Source organism: Cibotium barometz, chromosome 11, assembly GCF_041138505.1.
Source record: "Cibotium barometz isolate CiBa-2024 chromosome 11, ASM4113850v1, whole genome shotgun sequence".
NCBI lineage: Eukaryota > Viridiplantae > Streptophyta > Polypodiopsida > Cyatheales > Cibotiaceae > Cibotium > Cibotium barometz.
Genome location: NC_141056.1, coordinates 33,775,022 through 33,796,666, shown reverse-complemented (window position 1 = coordinate 33,796,666; position 21,645 = coordinate 33,775,022). Strand labels below are relative to the sequence as shown.

Genomic DNA, 21,645 nt, shown 5'->3' with positions numbered 1-21,645 from the left:
GTGATGAGAAATTTATCATAGAATTCGTGGTTATGGTGTGATATGAATATGATACTTTGGCTATTTGAGAGACTTTGCTGTGTTTAGTAATGTGGCTATTTAAGAGACTTTGCTGTGTTTAGTGATGTAATGTGGCTATTTAAAAGACTTTGTTGTGTTTAGTGATGTTTAGTATTTTGCAGGTTGGCAAAATTATAATACTATATGTGTGTTTGTCTTTTTTTTCTAGTATGAATTGAGTTTCTTTTGTAGATGGTTGGTTTTCACCTTCACCATGGAAGGAGAATCCGTTATCGACATATTTACTAACATGTTTTAGGTTGATGATATCATTTTAGGTTGATGATATCATTTTATCGATATTTTATGATAATATATGTGACAAGATTTTGTAAAACAACATTTGCGATGTTTGCCCATCATTGATGGCAAATTTGTCATAGAGTGTACCTAGGCTATGATGTGGCTTAGAACAAGCGTGCTTGTTTCTGACCCTCGCTCGAAAAACAAATCAAAAAGTGTGCCTAGGCTATGATGTGGCTTTGTTGTGACGAGAAATTTATCATAGAATTTGTGCCTATGGTGTGGTGTGGTGTGGCAATGAAGTGAATTGAAATATGAATGCTCCAATCACAACGATCAATACTATTCCATAGGGATATTTATAGCTATATTAATACTATTGTTAAATAATTGATAATCTAAGATATAGATACAAATATATGGCAAAAAAACTCACTATAATTTACACCATCAGAAATGTCCAGTGACACCACCCAAACTCCAGACATACGAAAATTCTTCTAGCTTTGCATCACAACTTTTGATCTTTGAATGTCTATTATCCCCAATCAAAAATAGATGCACATTCCAGCAGTGTCGTCAGTCCACCAACAATGTCCTGGCTTCCATTGCCACAAACTTGTTAACGTCTTCCTGCAAGTCAGCACCTGCCTGAATGTGAGACATTCAAACATAAGCTACAGCATCTTCTTTATTCGCACACACTGCCTGTTCAAATGCCTGTTTTCCAAACTCCACGTTTCCCCAATTTTTACAAGCACTCAACACACTATGCCAGACCACAAGATTAGGACAAAGCGGTATTTTTTTAATCATTGCTGCTGCCTTGTCTAATTGGCCAGCCCGGCCAAGCAGATCAACCACACAAGTGTGGTGCTCAAGAGTTGGAGTGATGCCATAGACTCTGCTCATGGCCTCAAAGTATGTCTGGCTCTTATTAAATAGACCTGTGCGACTACATGCATTGAGAACAACAACAAAGGCGACCGGATCTGGCTTTATACCTTCTCCTAGCATTCTATCAAAGATAATGAAAACATTTCCACTTTCTCCAAGCTGGATATATCCTGCCATTAGTGCAGTCCACGAGACTACGTCTCGAACTGAAAGTTTGTCAAACACTTGCTGTGCTTTGGTAAGTGAGCCACATTTGGCATACATATTGACCAAGGTGTTGCCAACAAAGTCTCTTTCCAACAACCCCCGTCGTTCTATTTCAGCATGTATTTCTACGCCCTTGTCTGTTGCTCCTATGCTGCCACAAGCTTTCATGCAGCAAACAAATGTGGCAGCATTTGGGGAGACACCCTCGAGTTGCATCTGTTCAAAACACTTGAGTGCTTCCTCACCATGCCCATGGTCAGCATATCCTGTGATTAATGAATTCCACAAGACGGTGTCTCGAACTGGAAGCTTGTCAAACACTTGCTGTGCTATGGCAAGCAAGCCACATTTAGCATACATATCAACCAATGTGCTGCCAACACAAAGGTCTCTTTCCAGCAACCCCTTTTGTTCAATCTCAGCAATTATTTCTCGGCCCTTGCCTGTGGATTCAATGCTGCCACAAGCTTTCAAGCTGCAAACAAATGTGGCAGCATCCGGGGACACACCCTTGAATTGCATCTGTTCAAAACACTTGACTGCTTCCTCACCATGCCCATGATCAGCATATCCTGCAATCAATGCATTCCATGAGACTATGTCTTGAACTGGAAGCCTGTCAAACACTTGCTGTGCTTTTGCAAGCGAGCCACATTTTGCGTACATATCAATCAAGGTGTTGCCAACAACAAGGTTTCTTTCCAGCAACCCCTGTCTTTCAATCTCGACATGTATTTCTCTGCCCTTGTCTGTGGCCACTATGCTGCCACAAGCTTTCAGGCTGCAAACAAGCGTAGCAGGATTGGGGGAGACACCCTCAAGTTGCATCTGTTCAAAACACTTGAGTGCATCCTCACCATGCCCATGTTCAGCATATCCTGCAATTAGTGCCGTCCAAGAGAGTACATCTCGAATTGGAAGCTTGTCAAACACCTGCTTTGCCATGGCAAACGAGCCACATTTGACATACATATTGACCAATGCATTGCCAACAACAAGATCTCTTTCCAGTAACCCCTGTCTTTCAATTTCAGCATGTATTGCTTGGCCCTTGTCTATCGCTCCTGCACTGCCACAAGCTTTCAAGCCGCAAATAAATGTGACAGCATTTGGGGAAACACCCTCCAGTTGCATCTGTTCAAAACACTCAAGTGCTTTTCCACCATGCCCATCTTCAGCATACCCTGCAATTAGTGTGGTCCAGGAGACCGTGTCTTGAACAGGAAGCTTGTCAAACACTTGCTGTGCTTTGGCAAGCAAGCCACATTTAGCATACATATCAACCAAGGCGCTGCCAACAAAAAGGTCTCTTTTCAGCAACCCCTTTCTTTCAATCTCAGCATGTATTTCTCGGCCCTTGTTTATCGCTCCTACGCTTGCACACGCTTTCAGGATGCAAACATATGTAAAAGCATTCGGAAAGACACCCTCAAGCTGCATCTGTTCAAAACACCTGACTCCATTCTCACCAAGCCCATGTTCGGCATATCCTGCAATCAATGCATTCCACGAGACTACGTTTCGCATTGGAAGGCTGTCAAACACTTGCTGTGCTTTTGCAAGCCAGCAGCATTTCGCATACATATCGACCAAGGTGTTGCCGACAACAAGTTCTCTTTCCAGAAACCCTCGTCTTTCAATCTGCGCATGTATTTCTTGGCCCTTGTCTGTGGCATCTATGCTGCAACAGGCTTTCAAGCTGCAAATAAATGTGACAGCATTCGGGGAGACACCCTCAAGTTGCATCAGCTCAAAACACTTGAGTGCCTCCTCACCATGCCCATGTTCAACATATCCTGCCATTAATGTGGTCCATGAGACTACATCTCGCACTGGAAGCTTGTCGAACACCTGTTGTGCAATGGCAAGCAAGCCACATTTGGCATACATATCAACCAAGGTGTTGCCAACAACAAGGTTTCTTTCCACCAACCCCTCTCTTTCGACCTCAGCATGTATCTCTCGGCCCTTGTGTATAGCCTTTATGCTGCCACAAGCTTTCAATCCACAAACAAACGTCACATCGTTTGGAGAGACACCCTCCTGTCGCATCCGTTCAAAACACTTGAGTGCCTCTTCACCATGCCCATGCTCAGCATACCCTGCAATTAGTGTGGTCCACAAAACGACGTCTCGAACTGGAAGCTTGTCAAACACTTGTTGTGCTATGGCAAGCGAGCCGCGTTTGGCATACATATCGACCAAGGTGCTGCCAACAAAAAGGTCTCTTTCCAAAAACCCCTTTCGTTCAATCTCAGCAAGTATTTCTTGGCCCTTGTGTGTGGCTCCTATGCTGCCACAAGCTTTCAAGCTGCAAACAAATGTTACAGCGTTTGGGGAGACACCCTCCAGTCGCATCTGTTCAAAACACTTCAGGACTTCCTCACCATGCCCATGTTCAGTATATCCTGCGATTAATGCGGTCCACGAGGCAATGTCTCTAACTGGAAGCCTGTCGAACACTTGTGCTGCTTTGGCAAGCAAGCCACATTTGGCATACATACCAATCAAGGTGCTTCCAACCAAACGGTTTCTTTCCAACAACCCCTGTCTTTCAATCTCAGCATGTATTTCTTGGCCCTTGTCTGTGGCTCCTAGGCTACCACATGCTTTTAGGCTGCAAACAAATGTGACAGCGTTTGGGAGCACACCCTCCAGTTGCATCTGTTTAACACACTTGAGTGCTTCCTCCCCATGCCCCTGGTCAGCATAGCCTGCGATTAGTGCCGTCCAAGAGACTACATCTCGAACTGGAAGCTTGTCAAACACTTGCTGCGCTGTCGCAAGCGAACCACATTTAGCATACATATCAACCAAGGTGCTGCCCACAAAAAGGTGTGTTTCGAGTAACCCATTTCTTTCAACCTCAGCATGTATTTCTTGGCCCCTTATTAGGGCTCCTATGCTGCCACAAGCTTTCAAGCTGCAAACAATCGTGACAGCATTCGGGTAGACACCCTTAAGTTGCATGTCTTCAAGACACTTGAGTGCTTCCTCCCCATGCCCATGTTCGGCATAACCTGCAATTAGTGCAGTCCATAAGACAACATCTTGAACTGGAAGCTTGTCAAACACTTTCTGTGCTTCAGCAAGAAACCCACATTTGGCATACATATCTACCAAGGAGCTGCCGACAAAAAGGTTTCTTTCAAGCAACCCCGTTTTTGCAGCCACAGCATGCATTTCGATTCCTTTTTCAAGATCTTTACGGTTCGCACAAGCCTTTAGCAAGGCCACAAAAGTAGGCCCAGTGGGATGTACAGAATTATCCTTCTGCATTTTCTGGAACAGGATAAGTGCATGCTGTGGCTTCCCACATTTGATATAACCAGTAATGAGTGAATTCCAGGACCACTCATTCCGATACACTAAGCTGTCGAAAACCAGCTGGGCGTCACGCATGCTTCCAACATCCACCAGCACCAAGACGAGGTAGTTCCCCAGTGATCTATGAGCTTCCAGCGCATTCTTGCGCATGTAGGCATGCAATCGCAGTGCATGCGCTAGGTCTCTCTCCTTCCTGCACATTTGCAGGATGCATGCAAGGTCCTCAACGGAAGGCTGTGGCAGAACCCCTTCTTCCAAGGAAGGCAGTGCCTCCTCTAAGCTAAGCATCCTCCAACCCCTGCCGGTATTGTTCTTCATTTCTTCACCGCCGCTTCTTCTTCTTGCGCTTTGCCCATTTCCCCTGGCCGAATCCTGTCTTTACCCCATGGAGTTCCCGCCGTCCATCCATAGCGATTCCTTGTGTAACTTGGAATCTGGGACCCTTGAGTTTCCTGTGTAAGGACAGAGGGGGGAGAGTAACTAATCAAGAGAGCATCATCATCATCGCTTACTTAAAGCAAGAAAGGACTTACGTTGCTGTTTCGGTTGTCCCGCTGGCAGCATTCCTCCTCCAGGAGTCCTTCGGTCGGTGCCCGCATCTCCGCTAAGCTACTGAGACACCCAAAACGCCGACATGGAAGTGGCCTTTATTATGCACCGTACAATTGATGTACATGTTCGTGGTCTATGTGAGAGCCTTCTCACTAAATGGCACGGGGTCAATAAGATTCCCTCCAAGGGTCCATAAGATTCCCTACAATAGGGATCTATGGTTACAAATAGGCGTCACGATCGTGGCAATTTTGGATCGTTGATTTGTTATCAGAAGTGAATTAGGAGTGAACTAGCGGAAGCGATCTTGTGGGTGAACTAGGAGGGGGGGGCGAACTTGCATTTTGGAAGTGAAACATCTAACCACTATGCTATACTTTCTAGCAATTAGTTAGGAGCGCAAAATCGTTTTTGATTCTACTTGAAAACTAATCTTCGAATCTCCTTGTCCACGCCCAATTCACTCCTAGTTCAACCCGAGTTCACCGCAAGTTCATTCCTCTTCTAGTTCACTTTTAGTTCACTCCTAGTTCACTCTTATATCGGACGGTGCAAATTCATTCTCGATCGTGACGCCTATTTGTAGCCATAGATCCCTCTTGGAGGACCTCGTGCCATTTAGTGATGAGGAGGGGGGGGGGGGATGCACAACTGACCTTTTCGGCACTATGGGATGGGGACACCACAAAATAGCACGTAAAAGCTAGCAAATCCCAAAATTAGAATTTAAGGTTCATCTATATCATGTAGAGAACTTGGTACAATTTATTTGTCTTGTTCTCTATCACGGAAAATTTGTTTGTCTTGTTTTCTATCACGGATAATGCATTTATCATCTGCAAATTCAATATTAAGAACCCCCCCCCCCTTACTAGAGTGGGCATAGAAAGCAGATCCTTTTGGATTACAAGAGAAAAACGTACATTCTGAAGACAAAGAACCTCACCCACCACTAACAGTAGTGAGAAATATCTTACACCAACATCTTTGATGGGTAAGAGGCATTGCTAGCACATGTAACAGTGTGACCAACCACCGTGCACAATCTTCAAATGTTTCACTAAACTAAGAGTTATATGCTTTGAAGCACCACTGTCAAGAAGCCAATTGTTAGAGACAACTACATTGAGACATGCATCTTGTTCAAGATTATAACTACAAATAGCCATTAGTGAGAAGTCTTCATCATGGACACAACGACATTAGTAGAGTCCCCTTTCTTTGAACTCTGAGGCATAACTACTAGAACCTTTATTGGATTCCTTTTTCTTCTTTTCCTTATTTTGAAGTTTGGAGCAATTTTCATTTACATAGCAAGGCTTCTTGCAATACTGGTAAGTCACCTTTATTGGCTTTTCGGAATCACCCTTGGCTACATAAGATTTGTTTAAATTGTTTGAATTGGTCTTCCGCTGAAATTTCTTGCTCTTATCCTTTGGCTGCTAGAGCTAGATCTTACTGCTAAAACGCATGAGGTATTCTTTTTGGACTATTCCTCCTGCAATAGTAAGGTAACAAGATCCTAAGATAAGAGGGGTTGCATTGTCTCTCAAAGAAAGTTGGAAAGAAATATTAAAACCTAGATAAGATTCATGCAAAAGAGTTAAGGGTGATGTTAACCATATCCTTATTAAGAATGATCTCATCAATGTTGAGAAGTTATTCTCTCAAGTATTGTAACTTGGTTAAGTGTTCATTCATGGACCCCTTCTCCTACATTTTCTTATAATCAAGTTACCTTTTGAGAAAAGAAATGTATGTATCATTTTTAGCTTAATATATAGTTTCTAGAGTGTTCCAAGCAAGCATGGATGTTTTACAAAAGTGAATGTTTAAAATAATAGATCTTTACACTAACAAGAAAATCAATGCCAAATCTTGAGAATCATGTGAATCCTATCTTCTTTGATCAGTAGTAGTTTGAGGGACTTAAGATTGGGTATGTTGGCCCTCGCCTCTTTGCAGAGTAATAGAAGCCATTGCTCCAAGGCAGGGTTCATCACCACCACCACTAAAAAATCCCCATAAACACTTTGCAACAAGGACATTTCTAGTAGGAGCAAGTGCTCGAGGGGAAGGCTTATCACACCACTAACAAGACCCTATAAGCACTTTCCAACAAGGACATTTCCATATGGAGTAATTTAATGACCCATCTAATTTATTGTCTTTGGAAAGAATACCAAACCAATCATTTGCAGAGTTGTTGGTCATACCTGACTGTTGGTGAATTTGAGAAGGAAAGATTCACTTCTGATCTCCACTTCCAAGTCTTGCTAAAGAACTCAGCATCTGTTCACTACTGTCCCCATGCCTGCTTTCCCTTAACCTTCACATAGCGGTGGGTCACCTACCGAAATTGATCATGCCTATTGCTAGGCCTTTGGAAATGATCTGAGAGCTTACTTGGTATATGTACCTACCCTCAGAGAATGCTTCCTCTAGCTTCTGGTGGTGCCTCAGCATGAACTGGCTTAATCCCTGATTAGAGCATTAGCATCAAAGTCATCATCAGCACTACCATCATCATCATTAGGAGAACCATCAGCAGTAGAGTCATCATCAACATCTTCATAAGCACCACCATGATCATCAGCAGGAGAACCATTAGCATCAGCATCATGATTCATCATGAGCATTAGCATCAGCACCTGCATTAAGGAGTGCTTGGCATCCTATCGGCAACCAATATGGGTGCCCAAGAAGTAGGCGGCTAGATGCTAGGAGCATGGCAGAAGGTATGGGTAACAACGCAGGCGAAGAGCAGCATGAAGGGAATATTATTATGATTTATGGTCCATACAGCAGGCCAATTGTTCCTATGGTTGGCCGATTGCATCGTCAACATATTATATAAGCATCTCATCGTTTTTCAGCAATCAACAAATCATTAGTTCAACATTCATACACCTAGTCTCAAGTAGAATCATGTAGAAGGGGCCTAGATCATCCCTATGGGGCTGACCATAGTCTCGACCCCAATCATGGATCACCTGAGCTGCCCTCAACCAAGGCCTTCTGATGAGTAAGCTGTAGGCCCCTCGAGCTGGTGGGAGGTCTAACACCACAAAAGTCATTTCACATAGTAATCCCTCAAAATTGATCGACACTTGCCTGACTAGTCCCACGGGCATCACTTCTCTGTGGTTTGCCACTCGGATGGTGAAGAGAGCTAGCTCAGTAATTTGGAGACCCAAGACTTTCCTAGTAGCTTCAGGCATGATGTTAACACCAGAACCAGCATCCACAATGGCCCCTATAATTTGAGTTCCTCCCACGGAGACTGTCACCCTTGGGCTTCGGTGATCGGCCACTCCTGAGATAGTGAGGCATACCCTTGCTTGTTGCCTCCTGGGCCGTCGCCCACTACTACTAGATGTGGCTTCACCCCTAGTTCCCTTCAGATCCATCCAATGCTGGACCAAGCCTAACAGTTGCTCTCCTATTTCCTGGCTCAAACCACATAATTGAGAAAGGGTGATTTCCACCTTTTCTCATACCAACTTTTCCTCCCAACTTAAATTACTAACCTTGGGTTGGGTAGACTGCTCATCCGCCTTTGATGGTGTGGTGGTTGGGGGAATGACCAAGGTAGGCGCCGCTTCCTTCTCCATGGGTGTGTTTGAATGAATTCCTCCACGGCCTCCTCATCATAAGCTTGGTCCACAATGGATGGGTAGACTGCACCATCAGGGAGAGGAGTTGGTGTCTTTGAGGCTCCTTTGGGACCAGGTGAGGACCGCCACTATTGGAGTGCCAGCAGTGGGAGGTGCCACCACTGCCACTATTGGAGTGTCAACCTTGGGAGATGCAACCGGAATCTTATTCTAGGAATTGATTGTGGAAAGATAGAGAATTAATTCAATCATAAAAACCATTGCTTGTAAGCTTCAACTAAATCAAAGCAATTGAAAAATTAAACACTTAAACAAAAATACTTAGCTCCAAAAAGACCATATTGGGTGCAATCTTCCCCCCTCTTGTGCGTGGCCTCTCCCCACACAAGAGTATTTCTTTATTAGCTTTCCTTTTCACCAAAATTAGGCCATAGCCCCCAAAATACAAGATGTGCTTTTTAGAGAGCACGGCACTCTTCTTTAACAAAAATAGAGTGTCAAATTGGGACTAGGGTAAAGCCATAAGCTTTAATAAATTCCACAAAAATAAATGTATCTTTCCTAAAGTTCAAAATGAAAAAATCATTTAATAAGGTTACAAGCTACTATGCTTGTCAAAAATGAAATGTGATGATCCAAGACATATCTTCCAAAGTAAACTCTTCAATTCCCATAGTCTTCATCACCTGAAAATATAAGCCCAATTAATTATTAAATTAATCCCACAAATATTAAACAGGCACAAATCATCACCAACTCATGACTACCAGGCGTAAGTACCCCAGGAATCACCCTGCCATACAAACCTAACTGAAATAATCATAGGTGGCCTCAAACATACGTCATATACCGCACGTATTAATATTTATAGTGGTGTCACCCACGATATTAACCTAGCCGGCATGACGCAAGAGTAATCTAGGCGTCCCCAAATTACTCAAGAGGGGATAAATAATATTTTTCTAGAGGACTTAAAATATATTCTCATGACATCCCTCTTGCTTGAGTTTGCAATTGTCCTCAATTGCGGATTTGCTGGGTTTGAAAAGAATGAAGAATTTCAGGGTAAACTCGGAAAAATTTCTCAGGCATCCATTTAGCATCTTCTTGTGGATGATTCTTGAAAGTCAAAAGATACTTGAAGTATTGATTACCTGTTCTTGTTGTTGTTATCTCTTGGTCAATGATCGCATCAGGAACTAGTACTTCTTCCTCTCCTTCAATAAGAGGTGGTTCCTCATATGTTGGGTGAGTAGGAAGTGTTCCTCGAAAAGGTTTCAAGAGATGGATATGAAAAGAATTGTGGATATTCCAATTAGATGGAAGCTCTAGTTTATAGGCCACATCATTAATCTTTTGAAGGATTTTAAATGGCCCATAATATCTAGGCGCTAGCTTCACTGCAGGGAATTTGTCCACACTCTTTAATCGACGCTTTTCAATTCTCAAAAGTACATAATCACCTTCTTGAAATGAAAAATCTTTGCGCTTCCTATTTGCTTGAGTTGCATACTTCTCTTGAGCTCTTTGAATACAATCACGCACTTCAGATAGAATGCGATCAAAGTCTCTAACATATTGGTCAGCTGCTTCAATCTTATGAGAGAGTCTAGTAGCCGGAATAGGCAATGCTCTTCCATAGATGATCTCAAATGGTGCTCGACCAATAGCAGTATGAGGAGTATTATTATAAGCAAATTGGAGTAGGTGTATGTACTTATCCCATGCACTAGGTTGCTGGGAAACATAGGCTCTAAGCATATCTAAGATAGTGCTATTTGTGACTTCGGTTTGTCCATTCGATTCCGGATGGAAAGCCGTGGAAAAATCTAACTTAGTGCCTAAGTTTGAGAAAAGAGCAACCCAAAAGTGACTACAAAATTTAGAATCTCTATCAGAAACTATCACTTTGGGTAGACCATGATGAACAAAAATTTGCTTAACAAATATGTTCGCGGCTTGCTGAGAAGTTAGTGTCTTTTTACATGGAATGAAATAGACTTGCTTACTAAATCTGTCCACTATTGTCCAAATCATGTCATGGTGACTGGAAGTAGTAGGGAAGCCAGTAATGAAATCCATAGACACTTGTTCCCATGGTCTATCAGGAATAGGTAGAGGCATAAGCAATCCTAAAGCTTTGCCTTTGTAGCTTTTGATTGTTTGACAAATGTTACATTCAGCTACAAACTTAGCTACATCATTCTTCAAATGGGGCCAATAAAATTCTCGAGAAACTACTTGAAGTGTTGCGGAAACTCCTCTATGTCCGACAAATGGTGGTTGGTGCATCTCTTCCAAGACAAGCTGTCTGTAAGGTTGAGTAACACACAATCTTTTCTCAAAGAAAAGATAGCCATCATTATGAGAATAACTTCCTTGAGGTGTCCAATTGTTTTCACGCAATTTGATCCATATTTGAGAAAAATCTGGATCAACTTCATAAGTTTCTTTCATGAGAACGAATGGTTCACTTTCAATTATAGAAATGTTGTTGATATTTGGTCTTCGACTCAAAGCATCGGCAACAACATTTTCTTTTCCAGGTTGATATTGAATCATAGGTTGGAAACTTTGAATGAAAGCTGCCCATTTGATATGTCTATCTAAAATAAGAGGTTGCGTAAGCAAATGCCTAATGCTTTGTTGGTCTGTCTTGATAAGAAATTCAGAGCCCATTAGGTAATGCTTCCAGATTTTCAAAGCATGCACTACTGCTGCTAATTCCTTGTCATAAGTGCTATAATTTTGCTCTGCAGGCTTAAGCTTTCTACTTTGATATGCAATAGGATGGTTGTCTTGCATAAGAACAGCTCCAAATCCTTTGCCACTAGCATCAGTCACTACTATAAAGAATGGTCTTTGAAAATCAGGTAGTGTTAAAACTGGTGCTTGTGTTAAAGCATTCTTGAGTGTTGCAAAAGATTTATCTTGCTTTTCAGTCCAATTGAAATTTGTAGCTTTCTTAAGGAGTTCAGTCAAAGGATTGGCAATACAAGCAAAATTCTTGACGAACTTCCTATAATAACTACATAAGCCAAGAAAAGATCTAAGATCATGTATGTTTCTAGGCGTAGGCCAAGAAGCAATACACTCAATTTTCTTAGGATCTACACAAATTCCTTCGGCCGAGACTATATGTCCTAAGTATTCAATCTCCTCTTGAAAGAAAGAACTCTTTTCAGGATTGACATACAATTCATTTTCTCTCAAAAGATTGAACACTTGTTCCAAGTGTTGTTCATGTTCTTGTCGATCCTTGCTAAAAACAAGAATGTCATCAAAGAACACTATAACAAAACTTTGAAACTTAAGGAATATACGATTCATCATACGGCTGAAAGTAGCTGGAGCATTGGTCAAACCAAATGGCATAACCAAAAACTCATAATGACCAGTTTGGGTTCTAAAAGCTGTCTTGAATATGTCAGATTGAGTCATACGGACTTGATGATACCCAGACTTTAGGTCAATCTTGCTAAAGACCTTTGATCCTCTAAGCTTATCAAGAAGATCATCTACCCTAGGAATAGGATATCTGTTCTTGACAGTAATCTTATTCAATGCACGATAGTCTACACACATTCGGTAAGTTCCGTTCTTCTTCTTAACAAGAAGTACTGGAGCTCCAAAAGGTGAACTACTAGGTCGAATAAGGCCTCTCTCTAGCAAGTCTTCTATTTGGCTTTGGATTTCTCTTTGCTCTAAATTGTTGACTCTATAGGGAGCTTTACAAGGCGGGGAATTTCCAGGCAATAAGTCAATACTATGATCCTCTGGCCTAGACTTAGGTAATCCTGGAGGAAGATCTTCCATGAAACAGTCACTAAATTTGGAGATAAAAGAATCAAACTTTGGTCTTTTGGATGTGTCCAACTTAGCATCAAGCTAGTTAACCCATACCATATAAGTCTTGTCTCTTTTTCTTAGAGCTCTCTTTGCTTGAGTGTGACTCAACAAAGGACTCATTTCTCCTTTGACTTGACACTGGAGGATAATATTTTCATTGTCCTTCTTTAGAGAAATACTATGAGTGTCATAGTCTATAATAGGATTGTATTTGTGTCTCCAAGGCATACCCAAAATTATATCTACCCCTTGTAAAGGTGCAACTAAGAAATCCCTCTTTTCTGTCAAAGGTTTGATGCATAAATCCAAATCTTTCACTACTTGCATGCAATTGTACTTTGTTCCAGTAAATGCGGCTTTGACTTTATAATGTGTAGGTAAAGAATGAAGATTTAATGCTCTAAGTACCTTTTCAGAAATGAAATCATGTGTACTACCATCATCATGCAAAATAAGAACTTCATGTCCATTTATCGTTCCTTTTATTTTAAGCAAAGAATGAACATGAGGTTTACCTTCTTGTTCTGAGTAATCTGGATCGGAATTACCCTCTTGCTCGAATGATTCTTCTTCATTGTCGTCTTCTTCAATCATGTTGACTCGAGCTGTTGCTGCTGGGGTTGAATTCTTGGTACGCTCCGGACAATTCGGTGCTATGTGACCTTCTTTGTGGCACTTGAAACATTTGATAGGCGATGTCTTCGGTTTGCCACCATTGACTTTCTTATTGGTACTCAGGTTGCCTTTAGCCTCGTCTTTGCCTTTGTCATAACCTGGTTTATACATCTTCTTTGAAGCATAAAAAGATTTAGAAAATGGTTTAGAAGAAGTACCCTCATGTGCTTTAATCTCTTTAGGAAAACCATTTTTACGTTCTGAATTAGTTGCCAAGGATATTGCAGAAGATAGTGAATGAGGTCGAAACATATTCACATCGGCCCTAATGGTAGATCTAAGGCCCGATATGAACTTCCTTTTTTGATCCTTCTCACTAACTCTATCCACAACCTGCACCTGTAATAAAGTATTCCAAAACTTTTCTACATATTGTGACATAGTTTCTTTTTCCAATTGATGCAAAGTGTCCCATTGGTGCCTAACTTTGGACTTGAATTGTGAGGGTAAAAAGTGCTTTTTAACCAGCCGTTGAAATCTTTTCCAAGAGTCTGGCTTGTCACGACCTTGCTTAACTACACTCCACCATAAAGCTGCACTGTCTACCATATGATTGACTGCACATTTAATCTTATCTTTCTCTGAAAATTTTTCTCCAGAAAAATAGTCATCTAGTTGACTAAGCCAAGCTAAAATGACCCTAGCATCCTTCTTTCCATCATAATTTTGAAATGTGAAAGCTTTCCGACTAATCTTGGATTCTTTTTGTGACCTTTGTGCTTGCAATGTAGCATTTACAGCCCTTTGAATAGTGTCATCTTCGTCATCAAAAGATATCGAAGAGTCACGCTTACGTCTACGATTTGAGAGCTGTCTCTCCAATTCAATACGCTTCTCTCTTTCTTCTACAATTTGATGTTGTAAAGAAAGGAGTTGCTCTTGAATTGATGGCGAGATAGGCAAATCGGCCATAGTGCTTGTGCAAATGATGTAGATAAATAAAATTTTACTTTATTTGATGTAAATAAATAAAGCAAAAATGAGTACTTATCTTATTTTTCTCCCGCAATTCGATCTTGGTTGAAGCTGAACAAGACGTTGTTCAATGGCTGAATTGAATTCTCGTCGCCTCAAACAAATCCCGAACGATTCCGCGTGATTCAAGAGTCTTGGGCTAGTCGAATTGTTGATGAAATAATTTTTCTACACTTTGAAACCTGCTGAAACAGTCCTGTAAACCTTGCCCAAACTCTGTAATATTTTTCTGAAATTTTCAGAATTTTTCAGAAGCGATTTCGAAATTTTCTAGCCTTTTCTAAGCAATTTCCAAGCTTTTTAAAACCTGTAAATCACTTTTCTGCAGCCAGAAATTTTCAGAATTGTAAAACCTTTGAATTTCTCCTCAAATTTGGAAATTGGGAAAAGTAGAGGTTGAAAAAGGAGTGATGTGACTTGCATAGGGATTGGGAAAAGTGAGATTGATTAGAGAGAGATTAGCTTATGGATTTAAGCTTGATTAGGCTTGAAGCTTTTTTTTTTTATATCACTTCTCCACGCCGTTTTGCGCCGGCAGGATGCGCCGGGCGCTTCTTCTTTGTTTTTCTTTTTGGAGAATTTTTTTAATGGCCTTTACATGCTGAATCTGCTCCATCCATTATAGGTTTGCTCAACCTTGAAGCTTTCTGATTTCTGAGAGTTACCCGTGAGGTTTTTGGCTATGAGAATTCCATCCATACGGTCAGATTCTGATTTCACAGAGAATTTGGGAAAACCGCTTTTTGATAAAGAGGGATGGTTTTGCAGGGTGGTGAGTGGGTTTGAGAGTAGATCTAGTTTTGAATCTTTGACCTTTGGGTAAAGACCTGCAAAACACCCTTCTGTCCACTGGATAAATTCCTGCACTTTCTTGATTTTTGAGAAGTTGAAGCCCTTTCCTACCTTCTCCACAAATCTCCTAGCCCAAGCTCTGATACCACTGCAACCGGAATCTTATTCTAGGAATTGATTGTGGAAAGATAGAGAATTAATTCAATCATAAAAACCATTGCTTGTAAGCTTCAACTAAATCAAAGCAATTGAAAAATTAAACACTTAAACAAAAATACTTAGCTCCAAAAAGACCATATTGGGTGCAATCTTCCCCCCTCTTGTGCGTGGCCTCTCCCCACACAAGAGTATTTCTTTATTAGCTTTCCTTTTCACCAAAATTAGGCCATAGCCCCCAAAATACAAGAGGTGCTTTTTAGAGAGCACGGCACTCTTCTTTAACAAAAATAGAGTGTCAAATTGGGACTAGGGTAAAGCCATAAGCTTTAATAAATTCCACAAAAATAAATGTATCTTTCCTAAAGTTCAAAATGGAAAAATCATTTAATAAGGTTACAAGCTACTATGCTTGTCAAAAATGAAATGTGATGATCCAAGACATATCTTCCAAAGTAAACTCTTCAATTCCCATAGTCTTCATCACCTGAAAATATAAGCCCAATTAATTATTAAATTAATCCCACAAATATTAAACAGGCACAAATCATCACCAACTCATGACTACCAGGCGTAAGTACCCCAGGAATCACCCTGCCATACAAACCTAACTGAAATAATCATAGGTGGCCTCAAACATACGTCATATACCGCACGTATTAATATTTATAGTGGTGTCACCCACGATATTAACCTAGCCGGCATGACGCAAGAGTAATCTAGGCGTCCCCAAATTACTCAAGAGGGGATAAATAATATTTTTCTAGAGGACTTAAAATATATTCTCATGACAGGAGATGGCACCATTGCTTCCCCCATGTTAACTAGTGGGGTTCTAGGACAATCCCTGGTGTAGTGGTCTCGGCTCCCCGGGCAATGAAGGCATGGAGGCGAGCCCTCTCGTACAGTGCATTGAGCTTGCATGTGGCCGCTCCCCCCATAACGGTAGCATATAAGAGGTCGGGTGGGGTTTTTGGCAGGATGGCGATTGGCGAACCTTTGGTTAGGCCGAGCCCCATACGTGTTGTTAGCGACCGGAGATACTGGAGGGGCTGCCGCATAGACCATCGGAGGTGGGTTTTGATAGACATGGGGTGTTTGTGGGACCGGTACGGGTGGGAGGTACTGCTGATAGGTTGGGAGAGTGCTTGATTGATATGGGATTTGCATAGGTAGGGGGTTGTATGTTAGGGTTGCTCCGGAATGAGGGGTTTTAGTGTATGCTACTGTGGCTACTTGAGCTCCCTGCTGAGATGAAGTGGCGTGGGGCAGTGGAGGGGTTTGTACAAAAGTAGCCATGGGGGAGGGAAGGGTATGTGGGGCAGCTAAGTAGGAGGGACCAGTGGGAACACGGTTAATATAAGCTTGGGATTGGGGGGTAGCTACTCCAGGTGATTGAGGGTTCAATAAGGGTGTTGGGTTTGGTTAGTGGTTAGGGGCATGGGCAGAAGTTGAAGCACTACTGGTTGGGGTCACCCGACAAAGGGATTAAGCAGGGAGGCACCTTGCTTAAGTTGTTGTTGCATAGGGAGAAGTCCCTTGAGGTAGTAACACTCCTTGTCCTAGTGGCCCTCCTTTGAGAAAAATGAGCAATATTTCTTGGTGGGACAATCATTTGGAAGATGGCCTTGCGAGCTATATACTGGGCACCATGGACTTGTCTGGACTTGTCTTGGGATCTTTCACCTTGAGCTGCTCGATCTCCTTCCTGAGCGTTGCCACGGTTGCGTCCTCTTGTTGTGACCTTTTGAAATCTTCAAGCTCCTTCTTGAGCTTGCCTAGCTCTTCCATGGAAGCGGATGTAGAAGCTACCGTCGGGGCTAGAGGAACAATTGGAGGAGCCGAAGACATGCAGGGGATAAGTGGAGGCCAAGGGGTGTTGCGCTCTGCCCCATGAGGCGAGCATTCTCCAGTTGTGTAGCTGTGTCTTGGAAGTCTTGCAGGGTGCCTTGGGGTGGAAAGGTCTCTCTCATCTTCATCGTCGTTTGAGTAGGGAGTGCTCGAAGCACCCACTGTTTGCAGCATATATTTTCCAGGATCTTGGGGTAGCCAACCAACCAAAACTTTAGCTCTTGTGACAAGTTGGGCCACTGACTCCCCCGCCTTCATGGAGAGTTGGTTGATCTCTTGAGTGATGAGGTCGAAGCAGTTCCCCGACCGAGAGGTAGCCAAGAATCGCAGCTTCCAATCTGGGAAGTGGTTGATGGGAAATTGACTGTACCACCGATCGGCACTTTCTTCCAACGTTGTTGGGAACAAGACCAAGCGTGCATCATCTCGGTTGAGACCTCTTGAGTCACACATAGTGAGGAATCGTCGCACATGGTCTTCCGTGTCTTTAATGATGGTACCTTTGAAGGTTGGTAGCTTAACTTGCACGCGGTTAAGGATAGTAGCCAATGGCTCTGGCCTTGGAGCTTCCATAGGGTTAGAAGAGGAAGATGTTGAGGGAAGAGTAAGGGAACGAGGAAGAACCCTACGACGACTAGTTCAAAGAGGAGAATGAAGGGGTGAATCACCTCCAGAAGCTCTAGTCTTCGAGGGCATGCACAACACTCCTCTCACCACACGATTAAAAAAAACGCCAAACAAGAAAAAGAAAAAGAAAATTGAGACTATCCTTCACCTCTACGAGAGTCCCATCGTGATTGCCAAATTTTGTCTTGAGCTGTGGATGACTCCGCTGGTCCTCTCGCAAGGAACTCGAAGACTACCGACACAAACACTAGGATTGGGAGAGAAGGGAGCGTGGATCCTCTCAAGGAAGTATACCCGCCAAGGATGACTCAACCTCATTGGCTAGACATGCAAGACCTGTGCTCTACACTATCTACCGTGCTCTCCGACCACCACCTAGCACCGTAGTACCCCTACAGGCCTCTCACTCACACCACACACCACTCTGACCCCCCTCACTCACCTCACTCACACAAAGAGAGAGACAAAACACCAACAGAGCGCAACACTGTATACCAACTGTAAGCCAGCATATAAAAAGGTACTCAACCAAATACATACTAGGGTTCTCTATAGTGTGAACCCAACTAAATGAGCTGGCGCTATAACTATGCCAGTCTCTAGAATGGCTATCACACAGCCTGTCATCCCATTGGCCGTATATCACCCATGATCTCACCAACCATGCCAGTGGTGTAAGTGTGGGGCCTATCCCCCAGGCGGGTAATCAGTGTCCACCGCCTCACTAGATGAGCTCGATATCTTAACATGGTAGAAGGTATGGGAAACATCGCATGTGAAGAGCAGCATTAAGGGAATATTATTATGATTTATGGTCCATACAGTAGACCGACTGTTCCTATGGCTGGCTGACTGCATCCTTAGCATATTATGTAAGCATGTCATCATTTTCAGCAATTAGCAAATCATTAGTTCAACATTCATACACCTAGTCTTAAGTAGAATCATGTAGAAGGGGACTAGATCACCTCTATGGGACTGACCATGCCCTAAATCATGTACAAGCATTCAACTACCTTTTTGTACTATGTTAATACAAGAAAACCTTGACACCCAATCTCTCTTCTTCTCTCTTCTCTGTCTTAATTATGCTTTATTTAGCACCATGTTCTTAATCAGGCTTAGGGATGTGGATCAGTCAGCGAGGCTTTGACGCATGCAACATTAGTATCATAGCATTCAGGCTCAGCCCACTAAGTGCAATGTCCCAAAATGAAGGTGCATATTTCTAGCATAAAGGATGCAGTAGGGTAGCAGATGGAGTGGTCTGATTAACTATGACACGAGCGTGCACGTGACATTGGCTTCTGCTAAACTCAATAACAAGGTGGACACTGTCATCCTTCCTCCCTCGACTTTTAACTTTAAACTACTACTGAATTTGACTTCTACTTAACTGATTGAGGTTTTTGCTTCAACACCTTCATTTCTGATCTCCACTTCCAAGTCTTGCTGAAGAACTAAGCATCTGTTGATTGTTGTCCCCATGCCTACTTTCCCTTAACCTTGACACAACGGTGGGTCACCGCCGATCATGCATGTTGTTGCTAGGCCTTTGGAAATAATCTGAGAGCTTAATGAGGTACTTGGCATGCGTATCTACCCTCAGGAATGCTTCCTCTGGCTTCACTTGTTTGCAGACCACTCCATCTGCTACTCTGCTGCATCCTTTCTGCTGGAACTGTGCACCCTCCTTGGGACATTGCTTAGTGGGCTGAGCCCAAATGCTCTGATAGCAATGTTGCATGCACGTAAGCTTCGTTGTACTGATCCACAGCTTTAAGCCTGATTAAAGATGCTGAATAAAGCATAATTAAGACAGAGGAGAGAGAAGAAGAGAGAGATTGGTTGTCGAGGTTTTCTTGTATTAATATGGTACAAAAAGGTAGCTGAATGCTTGTACATGATTTAGGGCTATGGTCAGCCCCATAGGGGTGACCTAGGCTTCTTCTACATGATTCTACTTAAGACTACATGTATGAATGTTGAACAAATGACTTGTTGATTGCTGAAAACGATGAGATACTTATATAATATGCTAAGGATGCAACTGGATCCATAAATCATAATAATATTCCCTTCATGCTGCTCTTTGCCTACGATGTTGTCCATACCTTCTGCCATGCTCCTAGCACATTCCTACGGCGTACAACCATGGCAACATTCTTACAAAGTGCGTCAACCAGCCAATCCTCGAGCATCTTCGCAAGCGGATCGGCATTGGTCCTCCACCATCACCCTCAGCATATTGAGAGGGGAACCATCCTCACCATTTGGATTACTTATCATTGTTGTAAAGGGCGCTTGAGTCAGTGAAAACCCCATGAGGACACTGCTCATGTGAAAACCCACTGCATAGCATTTACCATCTTGCATACCCTTTGCATAGCATTCTGTTTTTTGTGTTTGGGATGCATGTATGAATGAAAACCCAAAAAAGCATTCATGCATGTGGAAACCTCTTGCATTGTGGCATTGATCTAGTACAACCCAAACTTAAAAGACTCTACAAAAGATGAAGAGCACGTGATCAACACCCGCAACAACCAACCTTATCCAAAGCCAAATACTTCTTCATGTTCCTCTTCACCCACTTACCATCCTCCCCATCTTTTCTCATGGTCCCCTTTTGGCCTGAGAGGGGGTGTGTGAAAATATGCCCAAAATGGTATTTACCCAGCACAAAAAGGGGGATTTTTTTTTTGTATTTTTGTCTCGTGTTGCTGGCCAACAGCCCTTCTCTGGGCCGACCAGCAGCCCAACCACATATATAAGCAACGCTTCATAATTCAGCAAAAGCACATCATATAATCAATAACAAACAACTTCTGCCGCCGGCACTACCTCTGCAACAACAATCCGACACATATATACAGCACTCAGTTCTGAGCACACCATTCAACGCACATAGGCCAGATCGGAAGCAGCTTTAGAGCACACCTCTGCTAAGTAATCAGCGCACATCACCTACAGTTCTGTGTTCCACATCCATAGTTGTCACGGCATGAAAATACGATACTGTACGATACGATACCGTGCGGGAATTTTTGGTACGATATGAAATTTTCGGATACCATACGATAAAATACAGTTTTTATTTTTTACACTTACAACCTATAGAGCTTCAAGCTTGAATGTGAGGGAAGTTTGGGAGGGGAGGAGTCTACAGTGCTTGAGGAACCAGAACATGGATATGTGTCTCTCCCAGTTGGATCTCCCGATTGTCTCCAAAAAAGAACTTGGATGGGTAATGCAATACCAAAGGTCTCCCAGTGTAGCGTTTATGACTAAGGGACCGTCCTTGCACAAATACGAGCAGTGCATCTAGGGTGATAGTTTTAGGGACTCCTCTCTAGATCAAAATGGCCATGTCCAAATCTTCTCCCTCGTACATAACTTGAGAATCTAACTGTCTAGCCTACCTATACCAGGGATCTCCAAGTGATGTAGCAAGATTCTCTCATCCTACCAATCAAGTGTACACTACCAGTCTACCTCACCAGATTTTTTAGGTCTCTCAACAACCCCATATGGAATACTGAGTGGACACGAAAGTTGCGGAGTATTGCGAGCATTTGGGATCTTCGTTAAGCAGGGTTTCTATATTTTTTTAAAGCATTTGGATTTTTCTTTTTCAAGGGAAGAAAAGAAAAGAAAAAACCCTCGCACCGTACAATATCGTACGGTATCGTGACGTACGAACCGTACGGTACGAACCCATTCGTACCGGTACGAGAAACAACTATGGCCACATCACCTACAGATCTCCGGAGCATTACACATCCAGGAGCGCCTATGGGTCAGCCATACAGGAGCT

General features: G+C 42.6%; 1 protein-coding gene across 1 annotated transcript; it reads right to left on the bottom strand.

The window, feature by feature from the left end:
- Nucleotides 1-723: 723 nt before the first annotated feature.
- On the bottom strand, nucleotides 724-5,413 carry LOC147634086 (pentatricopeptide repeat-containing protein At2g39620-like). The gene is made up of 2 exons (XM_086805192.1): nucleotides 5,268-5,413; nucleotides 724-5,186 (listed from the first exon to the last, which is right to left on the bottom strand). The coding sequence occupies exon 2, from the start codon at nucleotides 5,050-5,052 to the stop codon at nucleotides 970-972; it is 4,083 nt and encodes a 1,360-aa protein (XP_086661318.1). The 5' UTR covers nucleotides 5,053-5,186; nucleotides 5,268-5,413; the 3' UTR covers nucleotides 724-969.
- Nucleotides 5,414-21,645: the final 16,232 nt, after the last annotated feature.

Bases quoted from the DNA above. Each gene is read 5' to 3' on its own strand.
- LOC147634086 (XM_086805192.1), bottom strand. From the start codon at position 5,052: ATGAAGAACAATACCGGCAGGGGTTGGAGGATGCTTAGCTTAGAGGAG.